The sequence below is a fragment of the Poecilia formosa genome, unplaced genomic scaffold, assembly GCF_000485575.1.
Source record: "Poecilia formosa unplaced genomic scaffold, Poecilia_formosa-5.1.2 Scaffold807, whole genome shotgun sequence".
Lineage (NCBI taxonomy): Eukaryota > Metazoa > Chordata > Actinopteri > Cyprinodontiformes > Poeciliidae > Poecilia > Poecilia formosa.
Genome location: NW_006800746.1, coordinates 37,700 through 58,541, shown reverse-complemented (window position 1 = coordinate 58,541; position 20,842 = coordinate 37,700). Strand labels below are relative to the sequence as shown.

Sequence of the window (20,842 nt, the reverse complement as noted above, 5' to 3'; positions counted from 1 at the left end):
AATTTAGATGTGTCGCCGCCGACACGTTCAGGTCTAGAAGGGTCCCGGAGACTACCGTTTGGCTGAGGCGGACCGTTTGGTCAAAAGCCGGAAATCCGGCCCCCGGCCGGAACTCTTTAAGCCCTGACTCAGGGGACAGTATGCAGGTATTGGTTAGATATCGGTATACTTCTGCTTGTATGCATGTGCAGTGGAGGTATTTTAGTCACCTTCTTAAAATACTGGCCTATGGGTCATCTTTTGCCAAAAGATGATTTAGATAAAAAACAAATCATGTTTGGCAAAAAATTACGTCATTCATTATTTTATTAAGGTGAGGGCTTGGGCTGCTGAGGACTGAGTGACTAAGTTACCTGCTTTTGATAACTGCTTGAAATTTAATTAGTTGAAGGGTGAAAGACGGTGAGGCTTGTCTATGCAAAATCTCACCGTCTTTCCTGCAAGAACCACCAAATCTGAGAGAGACATACCGAAAATACTTTACAGTATAATTTAATATAAAAACTTTTGCACTATATCAGTGGTGCTCAAAGTCGGTCCTCAAGGGCCGGCATCCTGCATGTTTTAGTTCTCTCACTGGTGGTTGTAACAACCTTTTCAGCAAGTCAATGTTCTTCTTGACTTGGCCTTCTACTGAGCCATCGTTTTATCCAGGTGCATTAAGAGAACCAAAACATGCAGGATGCCGGCCCTTGAGGACCGACTTTGGACACCACTGCACAGTATAGAAGAACAGAGATGAGAGTTTTCCCTCAAGGGAAAGTTTCTACTTTCCAACATCCTACACATCCATTACCTGCTGTGGTGTGGGATTATGACGGTCTAAAGTCGTCTGTTTTGCAATATTTGCATAATAGGCATAAGCCAGATCTGGGTCTTTGGGCAGACCATGTAGCCCCCGCTGATGGACATGACCGAGATGGAGAAGCGCCAGCCGATCATCCCTTTGTGCAGCCAGCAGGACAAGCAGCCAGGCCTGTGACCAACACAGAAACATGACAATAAACTGAACAAGTTAATGCCAGGTAGAGAAAAACAACCTCTGCTAGAATAAAAGAAATTAATAAAACACCTTAATGGGGTTTTTGTGGACTCCCAGACCAGAGCTGTAGAGCACAGATGACATGTGCAGAGCGTGGTTATCAGAAAGGCAGCCAGCTTGGAGCAGCAGAGGTAAGACTTTGCTGACCGCTGCACTGCTGCCCATTTGACTCATCTTCTGAACAGAGAAGGAGTAGAGAGCTCTTCCCACAGCAGACGGGCTGACTGCCGTTCCTCCTGCAGGTGTTTGATGGCTCATCAATATCAATCAGTGAATCAAGAGATCATCACAGCTCTCAAGCTGTCTAGTCAGACAGATTTGCACTATGTAATTCATTTATTACCATGTTTAAAAACCAGAAACTTGGCTAGTTTTGTGGCCAGTTTTCTGTGAGCTGCTGCCTCCTCCCAAAGCTCACACTGGGGATTTGAAGTACCCCTTCCCATCTGGTCGTGGAAAACATCCAAACAAGTCCCTACAAAAACAGTCAATATTTTGGTGACTTCACAGGTTTTCTTCCACTGAGAGTTTACCGCCATCTGGTGGACAAAAAGACACACTACCACCTTTTCTCTGGTGTTTGGCTTTGAGGGTGAAACCACTGATCTTGAGAGTGATGTCAAAAATAAATTCTTGGCAGTTCTGCAGCCATCCAGTCAGGTTTATGTTTTTTATAACATCTGGAGCAGACTGTGGACTTTCAGACTGTGGATGTAAAAAACGAGGGAGAAGAGCTTAGATTTAAAACTTTCACTGTTAAGTTAAAGCTACTGTATGACAATATAACTGAAAAATTAACTTGCATTATGTCAGCAAGTGTAATTATGTAATTCTGTGTAGCGCTGTCAGTCAGGAGCCTGATTGACAGCACTAAGACCCACCTCCTCTTGACTCTGATTGGTTGTTTCCGACCGAGGAGGAAGAGGAAGAGCTTGATTTTTTCACAGATTATCTGTCTCATATTATACTGTCACAACATGGTGACACTTTTAACAAATATGTAAAAAAACATTTTGTTTATGAGACGAATTTGTAAGAGCATATTTACCAGGCTGTGAGGAACTCTGTTGCGGTAGTACACCACTGGTCCAAAATAACCCTCCAGGCCTCGGATGAATTTCCCTCCACCAATCACAAAATACCCCTCTGTGTCATCAAACATGGCAGAATGTCTCAACCTGTGTATTAAAAAAAGTTAAAGATGAGCAGAATCACATAATAAGTTTGTCATTAAATTATAAAGTAGACCTACAAGTACTCTGAAGATTTAACCGTTCTTTCCTCGATGTCCATAAACGCCAAGGAGACAGTGACCTATAAAGACAATGGCAGCCTTAGTTCCATTGTTATCCTTATGCAAATATTGAAGAATATGCTGCGTCAACATGACATCACTCACAGTTTTTCCCTGTAAGATCAACGTGAGTTGGCACCACTTGTTTAAAGGCACGGTGAACGAGGAGAGAAACGCAGAGGATTCCTCAGATGCTCCACTTATCTGAATGTGCAGCCGACCTGTCATCAGAATGAAACCCAGTTGGAATGTTGGTTCATATTATTTCAATTAAAACTGTTATTTATTCCTCTACCTGGAGCTTTCTTTAACAGAGTATAGTAATAAAAGAGAGTGGATCTTTATGTGTTGAATTTCCAGCAAAATATTCCAAACACATTTCAAATTTTCAATCAAAAGAGCTGGACTACAAACTATGACAAAGGTAAAAAATGTTTACAGATGCTAAATACGAGTGTCAAATTATTGGAAGGTTTTATCAGTACATAAACGTTTGTTGGGTGTAAATTGTACCAAACTAGAACCAGAATCATTATTTGTTTAAAATACTGATTTAAATGAATAATTTAAAGCACCCAAAGTCAGAAATAATTTAGGAAAGTAAATATTTACAGAACAAATTAAATCTCAGAGGAAAAGGGACAAAGTTGAAATCACAGGTGGCCCTATATGATTTCATCTAGCAATGTTAGCATTGCAAAGACACATACATTTTTATTAGGCCCAAGCAGCGAAAGCGCTGCGAAGGTCTATTGTTTTTCAAATGTTTCTTATTTTTATTTTTCTTGGCACAAATTAATTGGCTTTTTGGGGGCTTTATCATCTTCAAAAACTCACCAAACTTGGCAGACACATAAATCCTGTGTAAAATTTACATATCTTATGGTTGACGCAAAAATCGCAAAAGAAACGGCTCAATGGCGCCCCCTAGAAAATTTTAAAACACCCTCCACCTTAGTTTATCGTAGAGACATGAAACTTGGTACACTTGTAGAGCTCCCTAGACACACAGAAAATACAGTTAATGTCAGTGCAAGTCAAACAGAAAGTTGGCCATTTTGGATTGAAGTTTCGATTTTGACCCCATTTTGACTGTTTACAGCCTTTGCATTTGATCGAACTTCTCCTAGGGATTTTCATCGATCGGCTTCAAACTTGGTCAGATTGTTCATAAGGCATGGCCAATTAAAAGTTATCAAAACGGGGACTATTCGTGCATGCTGAAGGGGTGATACCTGGGGTCAAAGTTCACCTACTTGCCAAGAAACATGAAACTGTTATATTTCCTAAACAAAAACTCAGAGTGGCACCAAACTTTCAGTGATTGATCACCTTTAGGTGCCCTACAAGACGCAATGGTCACATTTTGACGTCACTAAACCACGCCCCCTGAGAACAGGAAGTGTCATGTTTTACTGTCAACAGATGCTATCTGACCCCTTTGACCTAATCAACATGAAACTGTGTCCACAGACAGAAGACATGTTGGTGTGTAGTGGATTCCAACCCCAGCTGGTTTCAATGCAGCAGGTTGGTGTGGCGCCGTGATGAAGTGACCTGTAACGCCGTTGCCATACGTTTGGCTCTGAATTCTACAATTTTGAGTCCAGCTGCACCAAACTCACTGGGATTGTTCATGATCCAACCCTGGACAGGAATCCAGTGCAATATTTGGTGGGCATGGCCTAATGTCTCAACAGCACCCCCTAGAATATTTTAAATGATCAGCCCCAAGCTATGCTTGATCTCAGAATTATGAAACTTGGTACAGATGTGTATCTTGTCAAGATGTACAAAAAAGTCTCTTGGAGCCATGGTCCAAACCCAACAGGAAGTCATTTTGGATCAAAACTGCTATTTCCTCTTTTTTATACACGTTGCATCTGATCGAACTCCTACAACTTTTGAGATACAGACTTCAAACTCACTCAGCAAACTCTTGAGACATTGAAGGTGAAAAGTTATCAAAAGAATTCTCATACATCAAAGCATATGGGCGTGGCTAAGTGTCAAACTTTGACTTTTCTCCATGAAACATGAGGGTGCAATAAGTTACACGGGCCAGATCAGAGCTGCATCACACTTTCCATGTCTCATTACAGACCAGCCCTGATCACATTCACATGGTCAACTGATGTCAGTGTCGCAACTGCATATTATTCAGGTGGATGCGAAAACATAAATCAGCGCCCCCGTCGTGCGTAGAAAACACACCCCCACCCCCACCCCCCCGAGGCGAGGATACATTAAGGGTGAAACTCGTGCTAGATTTACCTCATTATGTGCGTGAGGTGAAGGAGCGTAAGGCGTGCTGAAGTGTATGGGAAAACATAATCGGCCCCCTCCAGACAGGGTTTTGGCACCCCCTCTGTTGCTGCGCCCCTATGCGTTGGATGCACCTTAGCCCCGCCCCCCTCCAACAGGAAGTTACCTGTTTTTTCTGCTGGATGTCTTACTTTTACTCTATGATTCAAATAGGTTGAATACTGTGCAAACTGACATAAAATGACATGATGATGAACTCTGTCAATGCTGGCTGAACCGTGTGGGCGTGGCCAAATGGTGAGTTGCAGTCCCTCGCCATATGCATACAATTGTCTCTAAATCACACATGGAACATCCGATTGGCACCAATCCGATTGGTGTGATTGGCACCAAACGCATGACCTTTATTTACCGCTAAAGAGCCCAACACCATTGAATTGTAATTTGACTCCACTGCTCCCCCTAGGTTAATCAAACAAACAGCTGTATCTCCTCGCTACATCGTCCAATCTGCACCAGATTTTTTTGTGCATCGTCAGGGAGTGCTGCAGACTGTATCGATGCATATCGCCTGGTGGACGGGTGCGGAAGCTGAGCGTCAGCGGTGGTGGTGGGCGGCGGTGCTGGAATCCCTCTGGTGGCCAATTAGGCCAGAGCGGCGCTGAGCTGCGAGGGCCGTTGGAGGCTGCTTGCAGCTTTAATTTTGTTTATTTTTTGTTACTTTGAGAAAGTGGCAAGACTTAAAAAAGAAAAAAAAAGAAAACTATATGATGCAAGGTGGAAAAATAATTTGGTGTTCATGATTTCTGAAGTGCTATGTTGTGTCATAGCATAGCACTCCAGAAATCGTCAACCTGATTGGCAACCAAAAAGGTTGAAAAATTGGGGATCTGAATCAAAAATCCCTGGAAAGTAGCAATAAAAACTTCAGAAAACAATCTATGATTTCATTAAAAAAAAAGTATGATTGTAAGATTAGATTTCAAAGTTAAACATGTTACTTCAGAGATTAACTAAGAGGCTGCAAGTGGTGTGTTCATTCCAGTCAATAAAATAAATGATTTGGCTTAAAAACTGAATTTTTAAATAAATATTTCCATCAAGGTAATGTCCTTTATTGGAGACAAATAAAGGACATTTAATATTTTAATATTAAATGTTAAAATATTTTAATATTTGAGCATTAAAGTCTGCTTTAAACTTTTGGAATCTTGGGTTCAGGAAAAATGGGCACAAATTCTATTGAAAAGCTGTAAATGGTGATTCCACACATGGTCATGAGGAAGGGTGTGACATCAGTAAAGATGCCTCTCTTTCAACATCAAATTGTAGCTTTTTGAGAATATATGAGAATGTAGAAAAGTTATTGATACCTGAGTTTGTTAGAAAAAGTGCTGGTGTGGCATAATTGTTATGGGAATCAATGTGATGAAACAGTCCACACAATCTCTGCTTGCAATACCTGCTAACAAATACCCACACAGAAAGTTCACACCTAGGAAAAAAAAATAATACAGTGATCAGTGCAAAGATAACCATAGGTAACATATTCCATCCACCGAATAATTAACTGGGCAGTAACTTTACTGTCATACCAAGGAAAAGGGATGGCTTTAACGCGGAGGTGCTCCAGCAGCTCGTTCCTGTACGGGTCCAGGGTCTTTGTTATTCCAAAACTTTCTCCAGTTGAAGCATAGATCGCAGACAGAAGATGGATGGTTTCTAAGGGTAACAAGAAGTTTTAGTTGGATAAAAATTAGTTTTTATATGCAACAGCTGCCATTTAAAACAGGTTAATGTTTCAAGTAACTTCCACAATGCTGCCAGTATTAATTTCATTATTATTAATTTAGCTTTATATTATGTTATCCCCTCATCAGAAGCATAGATGGAGTATTGCTTTGACTCTTTCATGCATGTTTGAGAAAGTCAGACCAACCTCCCAGCTCACAAAGCACCCCCTCCCCACTCAGCTCCTCTAGACTAGCGGCAGCAGCAATTAGCAAACAGCTGGTGGAGCTGCACGTCTGCTGGGGTCATCATGCAAACTACTTCTAAGTCCAACGCTCCTAAGGGAGGTTGTAAACAACATCCTCATGTTGTGATGACTTCCTGAAGGTGGAGTGTCAGAAAGAGTAAGAGTTCCTTAAAGAGACAGCGGCTCAATTTCAAGGCGTCATATTGTGAAGTCAATTTTTGTAAGTCATGTTTGTCATTTTTTTAAAACTTGAGTTAACTTGATAGTGCTATAAAATGCCACTATCAATAAATAATACGCTCCCTTTGAATAAAAAAGTTAACATCTAAAATAGTTTCACTGGTCAACCTTACCTTGCTCTAAAGGACACTTTTTCTGTAAAAACCGCTGAGTTAATTGTAACATCTCTCTACCCCACGCAGTGCAGAGACGATGCTGCTTGATAGGGCGACTGAAGAAGGGCTTGGGCAGCAAGAATGCCACATCCTGAGAACTCTTGAACCTTTTAGCATCATCAGAACCACTGTATCTGACAGAGGCTCGGAGAAAACAACTCAGCACCCTGTGGGACTCCGGAACAATTCCGTCTGCTTGGTAAACCAACCAGTCTGGCAGATTCAGCTTCACAGTCCTTATTACAGGGTCGCCGGGGACACAATTCCACCGTCTGATACAGACTGTGGAGACTGAGCCCGTTTCAAACGACACAACACAGTCCACCTGTACGGTAGCTGCCCCATCGCAAGAGTAGAAAACTCTCAGGAGGTGGTCAGGGAGAGCTTCCTCTGGAGGATTCAGGAGCTTCACCTGGTCCAGACAGCAAACAATCTGAAGAACGGCACAGGCACAGTTACACACCTGACGAAAGGGAAGAAGACAGAGATGCTTGAGATAAACATGCTCCTACCTGCATGCCGAGAAAGAACTGGCAGATGCATTTGCACAATGAATGAAAGGCCATGTTTCACAGCGCTGGCAGTAACCTTCTGCTGCAGAGAAACTAAAAAGCCGGATCTAATCCTGTTCCACATTGGCTGCTCTAAAACACAGGTAAATATTTAACAGCACACAGTTCCACCCAATTACTACCTGAACCGTGTGGGTGAGTAGGGAGGAGTTGTATCTGAAGAAGATACAACTAGAGCTTCTCCACAGAGCCCGCAAAGTATTCACACCCCTAACATGTTTCCACATTTAGTTTACAGCTACAGGCCTTTTACATGACAGACTGAGACAAAGCAATGAGTGCTTATGAACTGGAAGCAAATTACATTTTAACTATTTTACAAGTAAAGACCTGATAACTGTGATGATATTTGTCCTTCCTCAAGATCTGGATCCAGACAGATGTTTCATTCATATCTACTGGAAAGTCTTGGCTTATTTTGGTGACTTAATATCTGATAAAATGAATCAAGTTGTTTCAACCTCTATAGCACAAACCTACCAAAATATGGATGCCTACCTCAACTGACAGGTCACTGAAGCGGAGCACTGATCAGAGAAATGGTTTAGACGACTTGAGGTAACCGTGGAGGAACTGCAGGGGGAAACGGCTCTGGTGAGAAAATCAAACAAAACAGATAGTAGTTCTGCATGAAGTTCAAGAATCCCACTGCTGAGGGATGTACAAACATCATGTTTAACATATTAACATATCCATGTGCCATGTAAGAGTAATCTCTTATATGATCTCATTTTTGTAATCTTACAAAAAAGACAATCTAAATAACTAAATAGTATTAATATTTATTTAGATTGTCTTTTTTGTGGACTTTTTTTTAATTTAGTTTTATTTGCTAATTTTCTGTTTTGATTGTCCACATATTTCACAATGCCATCTGCATTTTTTGTCATTTGTTGGTTGTGTTTATTATTACAATCCCCTTCTGTTTTTGGTGTTGTGTGAAAATCAAAAATAAAAAAAAATTGAATTTGTGTCTATAAACATGACAAAAATTCTCAAGTGGTATAAAATAATTTTGTAAGTCAATGTACAGTATGTTTGAAATACAATTCGCTCAAGTTTTCTACAAGTTAAAATGATAATTCTTAAGGGGGGATAGTATTTTTCAGGCGCAAGGTCTGAAAAATACTGAAGGTGTATATATATGTATGTTTGATATATACGCTTGCACCTTGTATATATCAAACATGACCTAAAAGAAATTTGACTTGACAATTTGACACCTTGAAAGTGGCCTCTGTCTATTTAAAAATACATTCTGCCTTCTACACATTGTCACAGTGCTTCACATTAGGCCGTTTACAACGGTTCTTAGTAATGTTGGACTGAGAAGTTGTTTATTCCTGAAGAAAAATGGAAAAAAGTCTGAGTTCAGATTACAAACGAGTAAAACCCAGTTTGTTTTCATTCAAAATAGTTTATTGCTATCATGCAAGAGTGCCATCAAAGCCTAGATCACCACAGATGCAAAATTATCATTTTTCTCTGTACAAATATACTGCATGTATTCATAAATATAAGCTCAAAAATGAGAATTAAAGTCAGGTAGCAAGGTTAGAGCTGAAGCTAATCCATTCTTTTAACCCAATATAGGTTTTGTTATGGTAGTTGACATGCATCAACATTACAGTGCAATATACTGGGATGAGACAGACACCCGAACACACACCCGCGCGCACTCAGATGGCATTTTCAATTTACAAATGTCGTGCAGAGGGAAAAAAAAAACTAAACAAAACTAAACAAAACAAAAAGGAGAAAGGTAGAAAAGACACTAAGAAGTACCAGTAAGAATTTTTTTTAATCTGGTCTCTGAAATACATAAATGAAACATGTCTTCTGCATTCAAACCACCGGTTACATTACGAGGCCGAGGCTGGGAGGGATGAACCGTCTTCTGCAGCACTTTTTGGTTGATCATTTAACAGGAGCGCCCTATAAATAACCGGCGCCCTCACTAAGTCAGAAACCAACTACAACTACTGATGCATAGCTCTGTGCTTAAAACCAAGCGACTTGCATTTAAAACTGACACAACATTCTGTGTTGTAAATAATCTGAGAATTGAACTCATCTGTAACAAATGTAAACACGTTGTACCTACGGTACTGTTACAGTAATGATACCCTGGAACATTCAGCATCTAAACTCGGAACGTGCAGGCACGGCGCACATCCTGGAGCTCTGGATTCTGGGTAAAAGGGGTCAAAAGGATCGAACACAACAGAAATATGAAGGCCTCTGACGAAATCAGAGATTTGGCACTTTTACACAATTGGCTGTTTTGCCTCCACACCTTGTAGTCTTTTATAAAAAGTCATCTTAAATGGTAACATTTTTTTTTCTTCAGCTAAGCAAATGCATATCATTGTAATAGTAGCCCTTACCAACAACTATTACTACTTACTTTTTTGTTACATTGAACTAAAGTGGGAAAAAAGGTGGACCAGTAAGACAGAAAAGAGCAGAAGCAGTTTAAAGTTTTGCCTTTCTAATAGAACTGAAAAAAAATGTGAGATCTGATCTGATCACCTTCATCTGTCTGTTACAAAGCAGAGCCGAATCGGTTCATTAAATTCATCCACACACTGCTATATTTCAATTGGTTCTTCAAACTGTTTTTTTTTTTTTTTAATGATTATAAATCATAGCTGATGAAAACCCTAAATCCAGCTTCTCAAGAAATTTGACTACAAGTATTTCTTTATAGCACAACAAATGCTATGGCCTGAAAACTCACAGGAATGTCAGTTGTGTAGGAGGCGTTAATAAAGTATTGTTGCTTACAAAGCTGGCTGTTCAGTGTGACATTCAAGCATATAGCACTCTGAACGATATGCTTCAGAGTGCGATATGCAACTCGAGTCCCAACTAGTGGTGGGACTTGATTAAAATTTTTAATAGTTAATTGCAGAGTCTGTAATTAATTAATTATTGTAATTATTGAATAAATAAATAGACAGCTCAATAACAATTGTTTTTGATCTGAACTGGTACAAAGTGTTGTTCTACTTTCCAGTGTTTCACTCGTGGAACTTCTTCACAAATGTGGACTGTGGTCATCGATGTTGGCACTGGTGATGTCAGTGCTGTTGCTACATGTTTAGCACTGAGAAGCTATTTTTGGCTTGAACAGCTTCACTGTTAGGCTAACTCCTTCTAGCACAACAGTCTCTTCTCGTTCCATCAGATCAGTTTTTGAAAGCAAATGTTAGCCCAGAGAGGGCCAAGAAAAGTGGGTTCGTCGTCCATTGCTGACTGCAGATGTCGGCTGTGCGTCAGATTTACGGATGTACCAGAAACACACGAACACAAAGGTTCCCTTGTATGTAAAAAGATCAATTGCATCAAAGTTTTATAAAGACCATAAATTGGATGTGATTGATTTATCTAAATGAATGCTTCAAAGTCCTGACTGTAACAAATGGAAAAAAAATAAAAAAGGCTCCACTAGTAAGGGATAACTACTAGTAAGGGATAACTACTAGTTATCCTAGAGGTACTAGGATAACTAGTTATAAAGGATAAGAACTAGTTACTAGGGATAATTACTAGTTATCCCTAGTAACTATAACTACTAGTTACTATATTGTGAAGCAATCTTGCTAAAGATTGTGAAGCTAAGATTACTTGCATACAAAACCAGGTCCCAGGTTGCAGCTGGTGCATTTCTTGCGTTATGTAATTCCTGAACCAGATGCAAAAAGGGTTTTAGCTTGAAGTAAATAAATTGTTTATGCATCATTTGGTGCCACATTTTTTTCTTTCACTCAACCTTCCACTGGCAGGCTTTGATAAAGCACTGAGAGCAGCCAGCAATTAGCTTTTGTGGCTCCACCCTACATTTGGGTGGGGTCAATGACAAAATGGTGGAGAAAAAAAAAAAAGAACATATCTTGAACATTCTTCCTCTTAATCGTGTTGGCCATGATGTAACATTTCTGTTTTAATTGTTACATTTATCAAATGTAATATGCAGACATTATGTTCTCAAATACAGAATTTAGGATTTTCACTAGCTGGAAACAATAATGCTGAAATTAACAGAAACAAATTGCTCAAAATGATCCCCCTTTAGAACGTATCACTTCTTGAACTAAATGTTTTGGATTTACTTTTCAATATTAATTTAATTTATATGAGATGCATATGGAGGTTTCAATTAATTGAATACTTTTTTTTTTTAAATCTGTGGTTATCGTTTAATAAAGCTGGACTTTAAAGCAAGAAAAAGAACAGAGATCCTGCACCTTTCCAAAATTGTACAGATTGAACAAGTATTTAACATTAAAAAAGAAATGCCCTTACCCTAAAATGTGATTGACGTTTTATAACATTAGCAGATGTTCTTCTTGTGAATTCCATCTACAAGTCTTTACTGTTACACTGTGTCTAAATAGTAACATTTTGGTGTAGCCAAACTTCTCATTTTATCCTATTGTGTTTCAAGTTCCCCTAAATGTATATATTCACCCTTCTTGACAACAAATGACCGAAAAATCTGTACTTGCCAGTTAAAAAAAAAAAGAGGAACGAAACACAATAAACAGTGTGCATTCATTTGAATTCGTAGGTTAGACAGCTAGGTAGTAATTAAAGTAACATCGAGTGTTTTCTACGCTGGATAACAACACGAACCGAGCAAACACTAAGAGCATATCAGTCAAACAAAAGTGAAGACATGCAAAAATGTCAGATTGTAGAATGAGGGGGAAAAAAAAACTTCTTGCAGGAATAAATAATACTTTACATTCCACTGTACAGACCTACCCCGCCGCGCTCCGCTTCAAATGCTGGACCATTGAGCAGTGGAAGCCAGACGGTGGGTTGCTCACACAGTCCAATGCAGGCGTCGGAACATACACGTAAAATGCAACGTCGGCAAATTGTGCCATCTTTTTGACTGTAATTAAACCCAAGATATTACAAAAAGAAGAAGAAAAAGGAGAAGGAGAAGAAGAAGAAAAAAAAAGAAGAAGAAAGACAAATAGAGAAATACAGTCAAGCAGCTTTGACAGCCTTTTGGTTCATGTTGCTCATTTCTTCTGCTTCTTGAAGATTTTGAAGGGATGTTTCTTGCGGATGACGGCAGAATCTGTATCTTCTCCCGTAGAGCAGCTGTCCTCCTCCAGAGGACTCTTCTTGGAGGACAGCTGTGGGATGCGAGTGCTGCCCTTACCCCCCGCAGCCACCGCTCCCGCCTGGCCACCCGTCGGAGACGGCGTATCCGGCTCGGTCGAGTTGGGGCTGAAAGATCGGGAAGACTCAGAGAAGCTGTTGATCTCTCCCAGGCTGGGCGACTTCTCCATGTGGTGGATCTCCTTCATGAGGATAGGGCTTCCGGAGACGTTCTCCGCGGTGCTGCTGTCATAAATCCGGTTCCCTCCGTTGGAGTGCAGGGAGATGGTGTCGTCCGCCCGGCCGGAGAGGCCGTACATCAGAGAGGTGGGCTTAATCGGGTGGCTTTTGGAACTGTAGGCCGAGAGCCGATCGCCAACTTGTGAGAGGGACAAAGAGGAGTCGGAGTCGGAGCGGTTCAATTCCCTGCAGGGGGGCCCAATGTAAAATACAAAAATTAGAGGTGGGTGGGGGGGGACAGGAGGATTTGAAATATGCAAAGGTTTCATAATGTATGCATGTATTCCAGGTAGGGCTGGGCGAAATGGCTTAAAAATAAAATCTTTTTTAGAGATGCACCAATAAATTGGCCTCGATTTTCTTAATTTTGGGAGATCGGTGATTGGTTGATACTTAAATGTGAAGCTGATCATAAAGCAGGTCTAAAAATCAGCCACTATCCTCTATTGCTCTACTATGAGAGAGGATTGTGGCTATTTCTAGCAACATTTCAGACAAGACCGGTGACTGGGCAGAAAACTGTAATCGGTGCATCCATCTTTTTTTTTTTCTTACCAGATTATATTTTCAAAGAAGAAAATTACAAATGACAAAATATTTTCAAAAGGTGATTTTTATGTAAATCATCCCTACAACAGCGCATTAGGCCCAGGCTTTGAGAATTGTGGTGTATTTACAAGAATAACCTCAATATTAGCAGAATAAAGGCACAATTTTACCAGAACGTCTTAAAACTAACAAAAAAAGTAATTTTAATGAGAAAAATTCATTCTGTAAGCAAGATCTGATCAGTTTCTGTAGATCTTTATTCGAAATAGACTTGTTTGCATGACAATAATCTGACGCCGACGTGTTAAAAGATTAAGTATTTCCTTATCTGTAAATCTAATACCAAATTACCATTTGAATTTTTTATTTTTAATGTTGGGTTCTCATAAAATTACTGTTTCATCTTCAAAAGATTACGACTGTGTTCTTTTCATAATCATATGACTTTATTCTTGTAATTAAGGAGAAAGAAGTAGCCTGGTCCTCATAGGTCCTAAAGTAAAAATTAACAGAAGTATGTTTGTCAAACAAGATTGCAGACTTGGCTGTGCTGACACAAGAGCCCATTGGTGAAAAAAATTAAAGATTTTCCAAAAATATAATCTTCAAAAGCCTATTTTAATAGAATAATCGATAAAAACCGATCTATCGCCCAGCCCTAATTCCATGCTTAGGTTCATCTGCACTATGTCTGCAAAGCAGCATGCTGAGCGAAGCCTGTGTAGTGGAACTTCACGCTTGTTAATAGTGGAAGGCAATGAATGTCAGGAGCACAGGAGAGAGTAACTGCTTTAAGAGGTAAACACAATGGCTTCAACTACTGAGTGACAAAACCCAACACTGAAAATGTGACAGTCTTGAAAGAAATGTTAACAAACCGCCCCCCCCCAAAAAAAAACAGGTAGTTAGAAAAATAAAGGAATAAAAAGGACCACACACATGCGTAGTGTAGAGTGAGATGGGTACCCGAGACTGTCGTTGCATGAGGAGCGAACTTTGGAGATATAATCAGGAATTGGGTCCATGGGCTGGAAAGTAGCATGATGTACATGGGAGGAATGAAGGGCAAAACCGCCAGCAAAGGTGCTGGGCAAGCAGGAGGAGGAAGAGGACAAGGACGGCACAGACTGAGGGATCGGGTTGAAAGAGCAGATGACTGACGGGTGAGACACAGCTGAGGAGAGAGTCTGCAGAGGAAGACATTCGAGTTGCCCGAACGAATGACTTCGAGACTGTCTGAAGGCAGGCCTAGGCTTAGACGGGTAAGGGTTGCCCTCTCCCTGCTGCCCCGCAAGCAGGGAACTCTCTACCAACCTCTGGGAACCCAAAGCCAGCTGGGGGTCAATGTGGCGTTGGCGCAGGGACATCATACTGGGAGCTGCAGGGAAAAGCCACAGCATTAGTAGCAAACACTAACAGGAGAGATTTTGATAAAGAAGGGAAGAAGAGAAAAAGATTGTTGGGATGTTACTCAGAGATGCACCAGTAAGGCCATTATTGGCCGATATAAATATTTCTTCTTTTTTTTCTTTAGGTCCAACCTGCAGATTCATCAAATAAAACAGAAAATAGAGAGAAGATGGTTCTGCAGGTTCTTTGATGGAAGCAAAAAGTTTGTAATCCAAACAAGATTAATACATAAATTCTAAACATTTATTATTTTTAGACTTTTGTTTAATTCAAAGGTTTATTAGGGCTGGAAGATATTTCTGGAGGGATGCTGGCGAATGGATGGAAATAAAGAGTGAGGGAGGGAATAAATCCTTTACATTTATCAGATTTTTTATTAAACTGGCAAAAAAAAAGCATGATTGTATTTGATGCATTAACAGAAAATAGTAAGTTCTTAGTTTTGATGCATTTACGGAACAAAAAAAATGCAAAAAGAGAAAAAGATTTATTTTTTTATTAATCGATTAATAATTGGGTAGAAAAGGTGCCTAATAGGAGACTTTTCTTTTTAAACAAAATTTGAACCAGGTGAAGCTACAACTAAACAACTTGAGTTTTTTGTTAGAACTTATGTCGAGACAAAGGTTTTTTTTTGTTAATCTAAAATGCAAACTGGATGTATTGTTTATTCAGTTTTGGCTTAATCACTGCTCTGAGTGTAAATAAAAATGCTATTTTTTTCAGTAAATAACCTTTTTGAGTCTTTATACTAAAAAAATAAAATCACTTAATTACAAATTTACTCAAAATTAGTACATTTTATTACCAACTTAGTAGTAAAATTTACTAAATTAGTTTACAACTATCAATAATTAAATAGTTTTTTAATCAATAACTATTTTTTATTTGAATGAATCACAATTAGTCCCATAAATAGCTACATCCCGCAAGAAGACCGATTCAAACTGTGCAACAACTTTATAAATGCCTTAATAATGCATCAGAGGAAAATTACAGAATATATTTATCGTGTTTTCCAAACAAGAAAAAATATTAAATAAGTAAAACTGAAACTTTTTGAATGTTACTGAGACAAAACTACAGGAGTGAATCGGGTAAAAGCCACATATGGAGATGGGAGTTCATGTGGCGAGCAGGAACTAAGGAAGTATTGGTAGAGTTCTCTGATGAACAGCATTGGCTGTTCATTCAGCTGTGGCCCAGAACATACAGGTAAAAAGAATTACAGACGGGTCAAAGGGAAAGGCAGTTTGCCAACCAGAATACTTCCTTATGAACTGGCAATCAGAAGCACTGAGCCGCAGGTCACTGACTCGCCGCCTCAGCTGCAGTGTGCCATCTAAAGTGAGGCCAATGGGAAAGTGTTGGGAGCAAAACAGAAACCAAGGTGGTGTGTAAAAAAAAAAAAAAAAAAGGGGAGTGAGAGAGGGAGTGCAATTAATATTGATAAAAAGACTTGCATGTGTTAAAACACATGATCTAATGCTTAATGTTTTGTCTAAGTAGTAACTAGAAAAGTTTAAATAACATGACAAAACACTGCAGTGGTTTGGGAGGCTGAAATGTAAGAGGAGTGTTCTAAAAGAATCTAATATCACACAGAAAATGTTAGCGGCATAGACGGAAATGTGATGGAAAGTAGGATGTGAGTGATGACTACACTGGAATCTGCCACAAAGGCAGACTGAACACTGCTGCAGGATACATTAAAATATCAACACAAAAACTTGTTCTTATGAAGAAGTATATTTTTCTAAACAATTCAGTTTTCAATAAAAAAAAGTCACAGAAGGCCTCAGTATTAATAATACTAAATAATACTAACACTTAGAACATTAAGAAATTGTGTAAAACAAAAACAAAGATAGAGATGCACCATTTGAAAGTGGCCCTGACCTCTGAGTGGCCAGGAAACAAAAAAAAATAAAAAAATAAAAAATAAAATAAAAACAATCAGATGTTTTTTTTTTTGTTTTTTTTTCCGGACAGTGTACATCCCTGTCTATGTACCTGAGAGCTTCCAGACTGTGGTAACATCTCTTAGAGACATTGTCTCTGCTTCTAATGTCAACAGTAATGGCAATAGTTAAGAAAAAAACTGGTGAACAAAAAAAAAAAAAAAATTATGGCTACTCTTCCTATATTACAATTTCTAAAGTGAAATCGGAATTGCTGAAAATCAGTACCGCCCGGAAAAAGGTTAATAAAACATGTGCTCGGAAATCTACAACAGCGTGTTAGGGCCACTGTAGATAGAAATAGAGAACATTTCCACCAAAAAACTTAGGAATGTTTAGATCTCAGAAATTCTCTAGAAAAAAGGACAAGTTTCAACTTGAAGAGTTAAATTTTTGACTTTTGAAACTCAGAAATTTCCAAATTATTTCTAGAAAATTCCAGAGATTAATCTAAACATTTCTAGCAAAAGAACAACTTTTAAAACAGATTTTTTTGTGGAACATTTCTGACCTTATTCTAAAAATATCAATAGTTTTTTGGCAGAAATGTACTTTTCTTTCCTCCATCTACATTGACCCTAATATGCCACTATAGATAGCATATTAGACCAAAAATTCTGAAAGGTACAAAAATCATGCAAACTGCAACTGTTTCAAAAACAAGACAGTTAAAGTACATTAACAAATCCAATGGTCTTGAAAACAATTATTTACAAACAATTACTACACCACCTCCATCACCAGTGAGAGATTGAGGCAAAAAGGCAATTTCTCCATTTGTCATGTGGGTTGATTTTGTTTTCTCTTTTCAATTCCCCACCACAGTCTTTGGCTGTTTAGGGAGTCGTTTGCTAATCCCCGAACCTTGGGGAACAGATTCGAATGAACCCTTACATTGCAGGATTCCAGCAGACATCATGCCTTCGTCCAAGTCGTCCATGTCGTCAGACATGACGAAGTGCTGCGGTGTGGCCCTGCCGCCCATGAAGCTGGTGTCGAGGTTGAGGGTGGAGACCAGTGAGGGAAGGCCCGGGTTGTTGACGATAGTAAAACCTGTGAGGATCTCAATCTTCTCCCAGCGGTGCAGCCTTTCCCTCAAAGCGGCGGTTACCTCACCAAGCGCTTGTCTGAGGAAATATTACAAAAAACACATATATAATGATGCACAACAACCTCCAAGATATTTTCTCTAATTTTTCTGTACTGTTGTTCACTCTGACTCACTTTGCAGCCAAGATTTTATGGTCCACATCATCCAGTGAGGAGCTGTGAGCCACATGGAATGTCCCAAAGAGAGTGTTTCTCTTTTTCTTGATCTTTTCTGCCTGTGAAACAAAAAGCAAAACTTAGTGCTTAGTTTCTATTTTCACTATATGTTAAGATGAAATTTATCTCTTATATCTGTACTGAAGAAACAGAACCAGCAAATAATTTTTGCTGGTTCTGGTCCCATTAGGATAATGGGTCTGAGTTGTATGGAAGAGGATTAGGGCCAATGGAAAAAATAAAAGAATTTTGGGTTTTTTCCTCTGAATCAGATTTATTGAACAGTTAAAACAATTCTGGCAAATCTGGTCTTAAAACTCAAATCTACCAAATAAATTTTGGTTGGCCTTCAGTGTGTATAATGTGCAGGTTTAGGAATCCTATAATAAGAAATGTTTGTGATTATTTTGCTAACATAATTAACAAATAATAATCAGAAGTCATAATTCTGAAGAAAAAAAGGTGAAAAATCTGAGAATAAAACTTGAATTCTTTTATTGTTTTAGAGGCACTAATCTGTACAATTGACCTGGTCTGCCGTGTATCATCATTTAAAAAACAAATGCAATAAATTCTACTGAGGCTGTTGTTGCGCTCACCCCTTCTTTGGCCACCAGGAGCTGCCGTTCGGCATTTTGCTTCTTGATGTTGTAGTACTGCACCTCGACCTCGTGGGTGAGCTGCAACCACTTCTGAAGAGGTTCTGGAGGAGACCACCCGCTCCGAGACTCCAGTTCCTTCTCAGCTTTCTTTAGAGCCATGCGCACCTACAACAAGGTTAAGACATTAAATATAGCACAACAATGCTATATTGTGCTATATAGCACAATATAGCATTGTCTGGAAACAACTAATGTTTACTATTGTACAATTTTCTAATTTCTGCAAATTAAACAGAGGTTTTTAATAAATATAAGATTTTATTCCATTAAAATTAACGTGCCAAGAATAGTTGGGTGACAAGTTTGGTATGCGACTCATTAAACCAAACGTTAGCCTCTCCCAGTCTGGTTTTTGGGGAATATGTCAGTAGCCAGGTCTGCTTTTATTCATGGGGTTGATGACTTTGTACAAATAATTCGACTAACGGAGAAATAGTGCATGGAAAAGAAAACATCTGTCAGTTTCCAAAAAGCTAATATTACAACAGAGGATTAGTAAAAGGCACAAAAACCTGAATCCTGGGTTCTCTCACAAAGTCTCTTTTAATGTTGTGTAGGAGCCTGAACTGCACACTTGGCCAAAGACGAGAATTAAAATAACAGAAGTGTTGAATGAGGTCCTGTTTCATCACGCTGAAGGACAATAAACTGCACTGCCATGTGCAACGCTCTGAAGAACTGCACTGATCAAAATGTCATCACACTCTTTCAGATCCAGAAACAAACATGGAGAAGCAGCATTTAGTTAGTTTTATGCTCCACTAATCCGGAACAAATGTCCAGAAAACTACAAAACAGCCAAAACAAATCTATCAATACCAATTATATCAATTTGTGTAGGTGATGTTATAACTGGAGCACTAATTATTATATTTGACATATATATTTACTTGATGATAATATTTGTTGCTTGTTTCATAATTGGTAACTGTATTATGTTTTTATAGTATAAAGCACTTTGAACTGTATTGATGCTAAAATGTATAACAGTCCAGAACTGCTGGGTTTACCTCTTTTACTTCAGATTCTAATTGTCCTTCTGCTCCTCTGTTTAAAGGACTACAGATTCTTACCATTTAGAACATTACCATTTTTCTAATTTGCGGCTTCATTTCCAAAACAAAATACCAATGCATTTCATTCATTATTTTCAATCAAATTTGCAGTTTCATTCATCAGACCAGTAGTTTTTTTCAAACATTGGAACGACTCAGTGAAAGCCTGGCCTTCTGTAAATTATTTAAAATTATACTTAAAGAGTTGTAATTGTTATTAGTTATTGTTACAGATTTGATTCAATTTCCCACTCATTTCTAAATATGTTATTATTTTTATTTTTAATGGTTATATCTCATAGATGTATGATCAACTGATGAAGGATTGTAATTTTGAATATTTTCCTATAATATTTAGGTTTTGCCTCTTCTTGAACTGTTTTTTTTTTTTCACAACAACAAGTCTTGGAAGACAAAAATGATAAAATGGTGAATCATCACTGAATTACAAAAAAAAAAAAAATAATCTGTTTAGTTCAGAAAACCCTAACTTCCTGAACATGACTGATACATCCAGAAATGGCCATAAAAATGATCACTTACTACCTTTTTTTTTTTTTTTTTTTTTTTGATAAATTAGGACCATGACCTAATTTAAATTTCCTTTAATGCCACAAAAAGATGTACAGTTGTATTATTACTATTTTCCACATGTCCTGCCACAACATAGCATGTAGAAGCTGGTTGCCAGCTTGTGCCAGGGAACTTTGTTGTACAAAAAGGACATCTGGAGATGATTTCCTAATTACCTGAATGATTTTATTAAATCAGAGTTGCATCTGGCATCAATGCAGAAAGGTCACTATGATAAAATATGAGTCTCTGTATGTATCACCTTTACTGTTGTGGAGTAGAAATGTGAAATTACTTAATCATTGCTATGCATTTAAAAAATTAAGCTGAAGAATGAAAAGCGAATATAAATCATGTTTACACTACAGGATCCGGAAACTAACACCTGTCCTGAATACAAGTAAGTAAAAAACACTTGTTTTATTAGTCCCTTGCGTTAGACCTGTAAAATATGGTAAAACT

At 38.6% G+C, this 20,842-nt stretch overlaps 2 protein-coding genes across 3 annotated transcripts in view; both read right to left on the bottom strand.

Annotated features, from left to right (window-relative positions):
- The window catches only part of LOC103131671 (protein sel-1 homolog 3), an 18,656-nt gene extending 10,856 nt beyond the window's left edge, over positions 1-7,800 (bottom strand). The window contains exons 1-11 of the mRNA XM_007543373.2: positions 7,487-7,800; positions 6,933-7,407; positions 6,197-6,323; positions 5,975-6,096; positions 2,442-2,557; positions 2,295-2,356; positions 2,091-2,220; positions 1,609-1,747; positions 1,386-1,517; positions 1,073-1,278; positions 797-976 (exon numbers count right to left, since the gene is read on the bottom strand). Of these exons, the coding sequence (XP_007543435.2) occupies positions 797-976; positions 1,073-1,278; positions 1,386-1,517; positions 1,609-1,747; positions 2,091-2,220; positions 2,295-2,356; positions 2,442-2,557; positions 5,975-6,096; positions 6,197-6,323; positions 6,933-7,407; positions 7,487-7,540 (1,743 nt within the window). The 5' untranslated portion in view covers positions 7,541-7,800. The remainder of the gene's footprint in view (positions 1-796; positions 977-1,072; positions 1,279-1,385; positions 1,518-1,608; positions 1,748-2,090; positions 2,221-2,294; positions 2,357-2,441; positions 2,558-5,974; positions 6,097-6,196; positions 6,324-6,932; positions 7,408-7,486) is intronic.
- Positions 7,801-12,068: 4,268 nt separating this feature from the next.
- Positions 12,069-20,842, bottom strand: part of stim1a (stromal interaction molecule 1a) — a 39,892-nt gene continuing 31,118 nt past the window's right edge. Inside the window, exons 9-13 of one of the 2 annotated variants that reach the window (XM_007543371.2) lie at positions 18,690-18,857; positions 18,049-18,149; positions 17,719-17,951; positions 14,420-14,831; positions 12,069-13,090 (exon numbers count right to left, since the gene is read on the bottom strand). In XM_007543371.2, coding sequence (XP_007543433.1) covers positions 12,583-13,090; positions 14,420-14,831; positions 17,719-17,951; positions 18,049-18,149; positions 18,690-18,857 — 1,422 coding nt within the window. In that variant the 3' untranslated portion in view covers positions 12,069-12,582. The remainder of the gene's footprint in view (positions 13,091-14,419; positions 14,832-17,718; positions 17,952-18,048; positions 18,150-18,689; positions 18,858-20,842) is intronic. The other variant, XM_007543372.2, reaches the window with a different exon arrangement.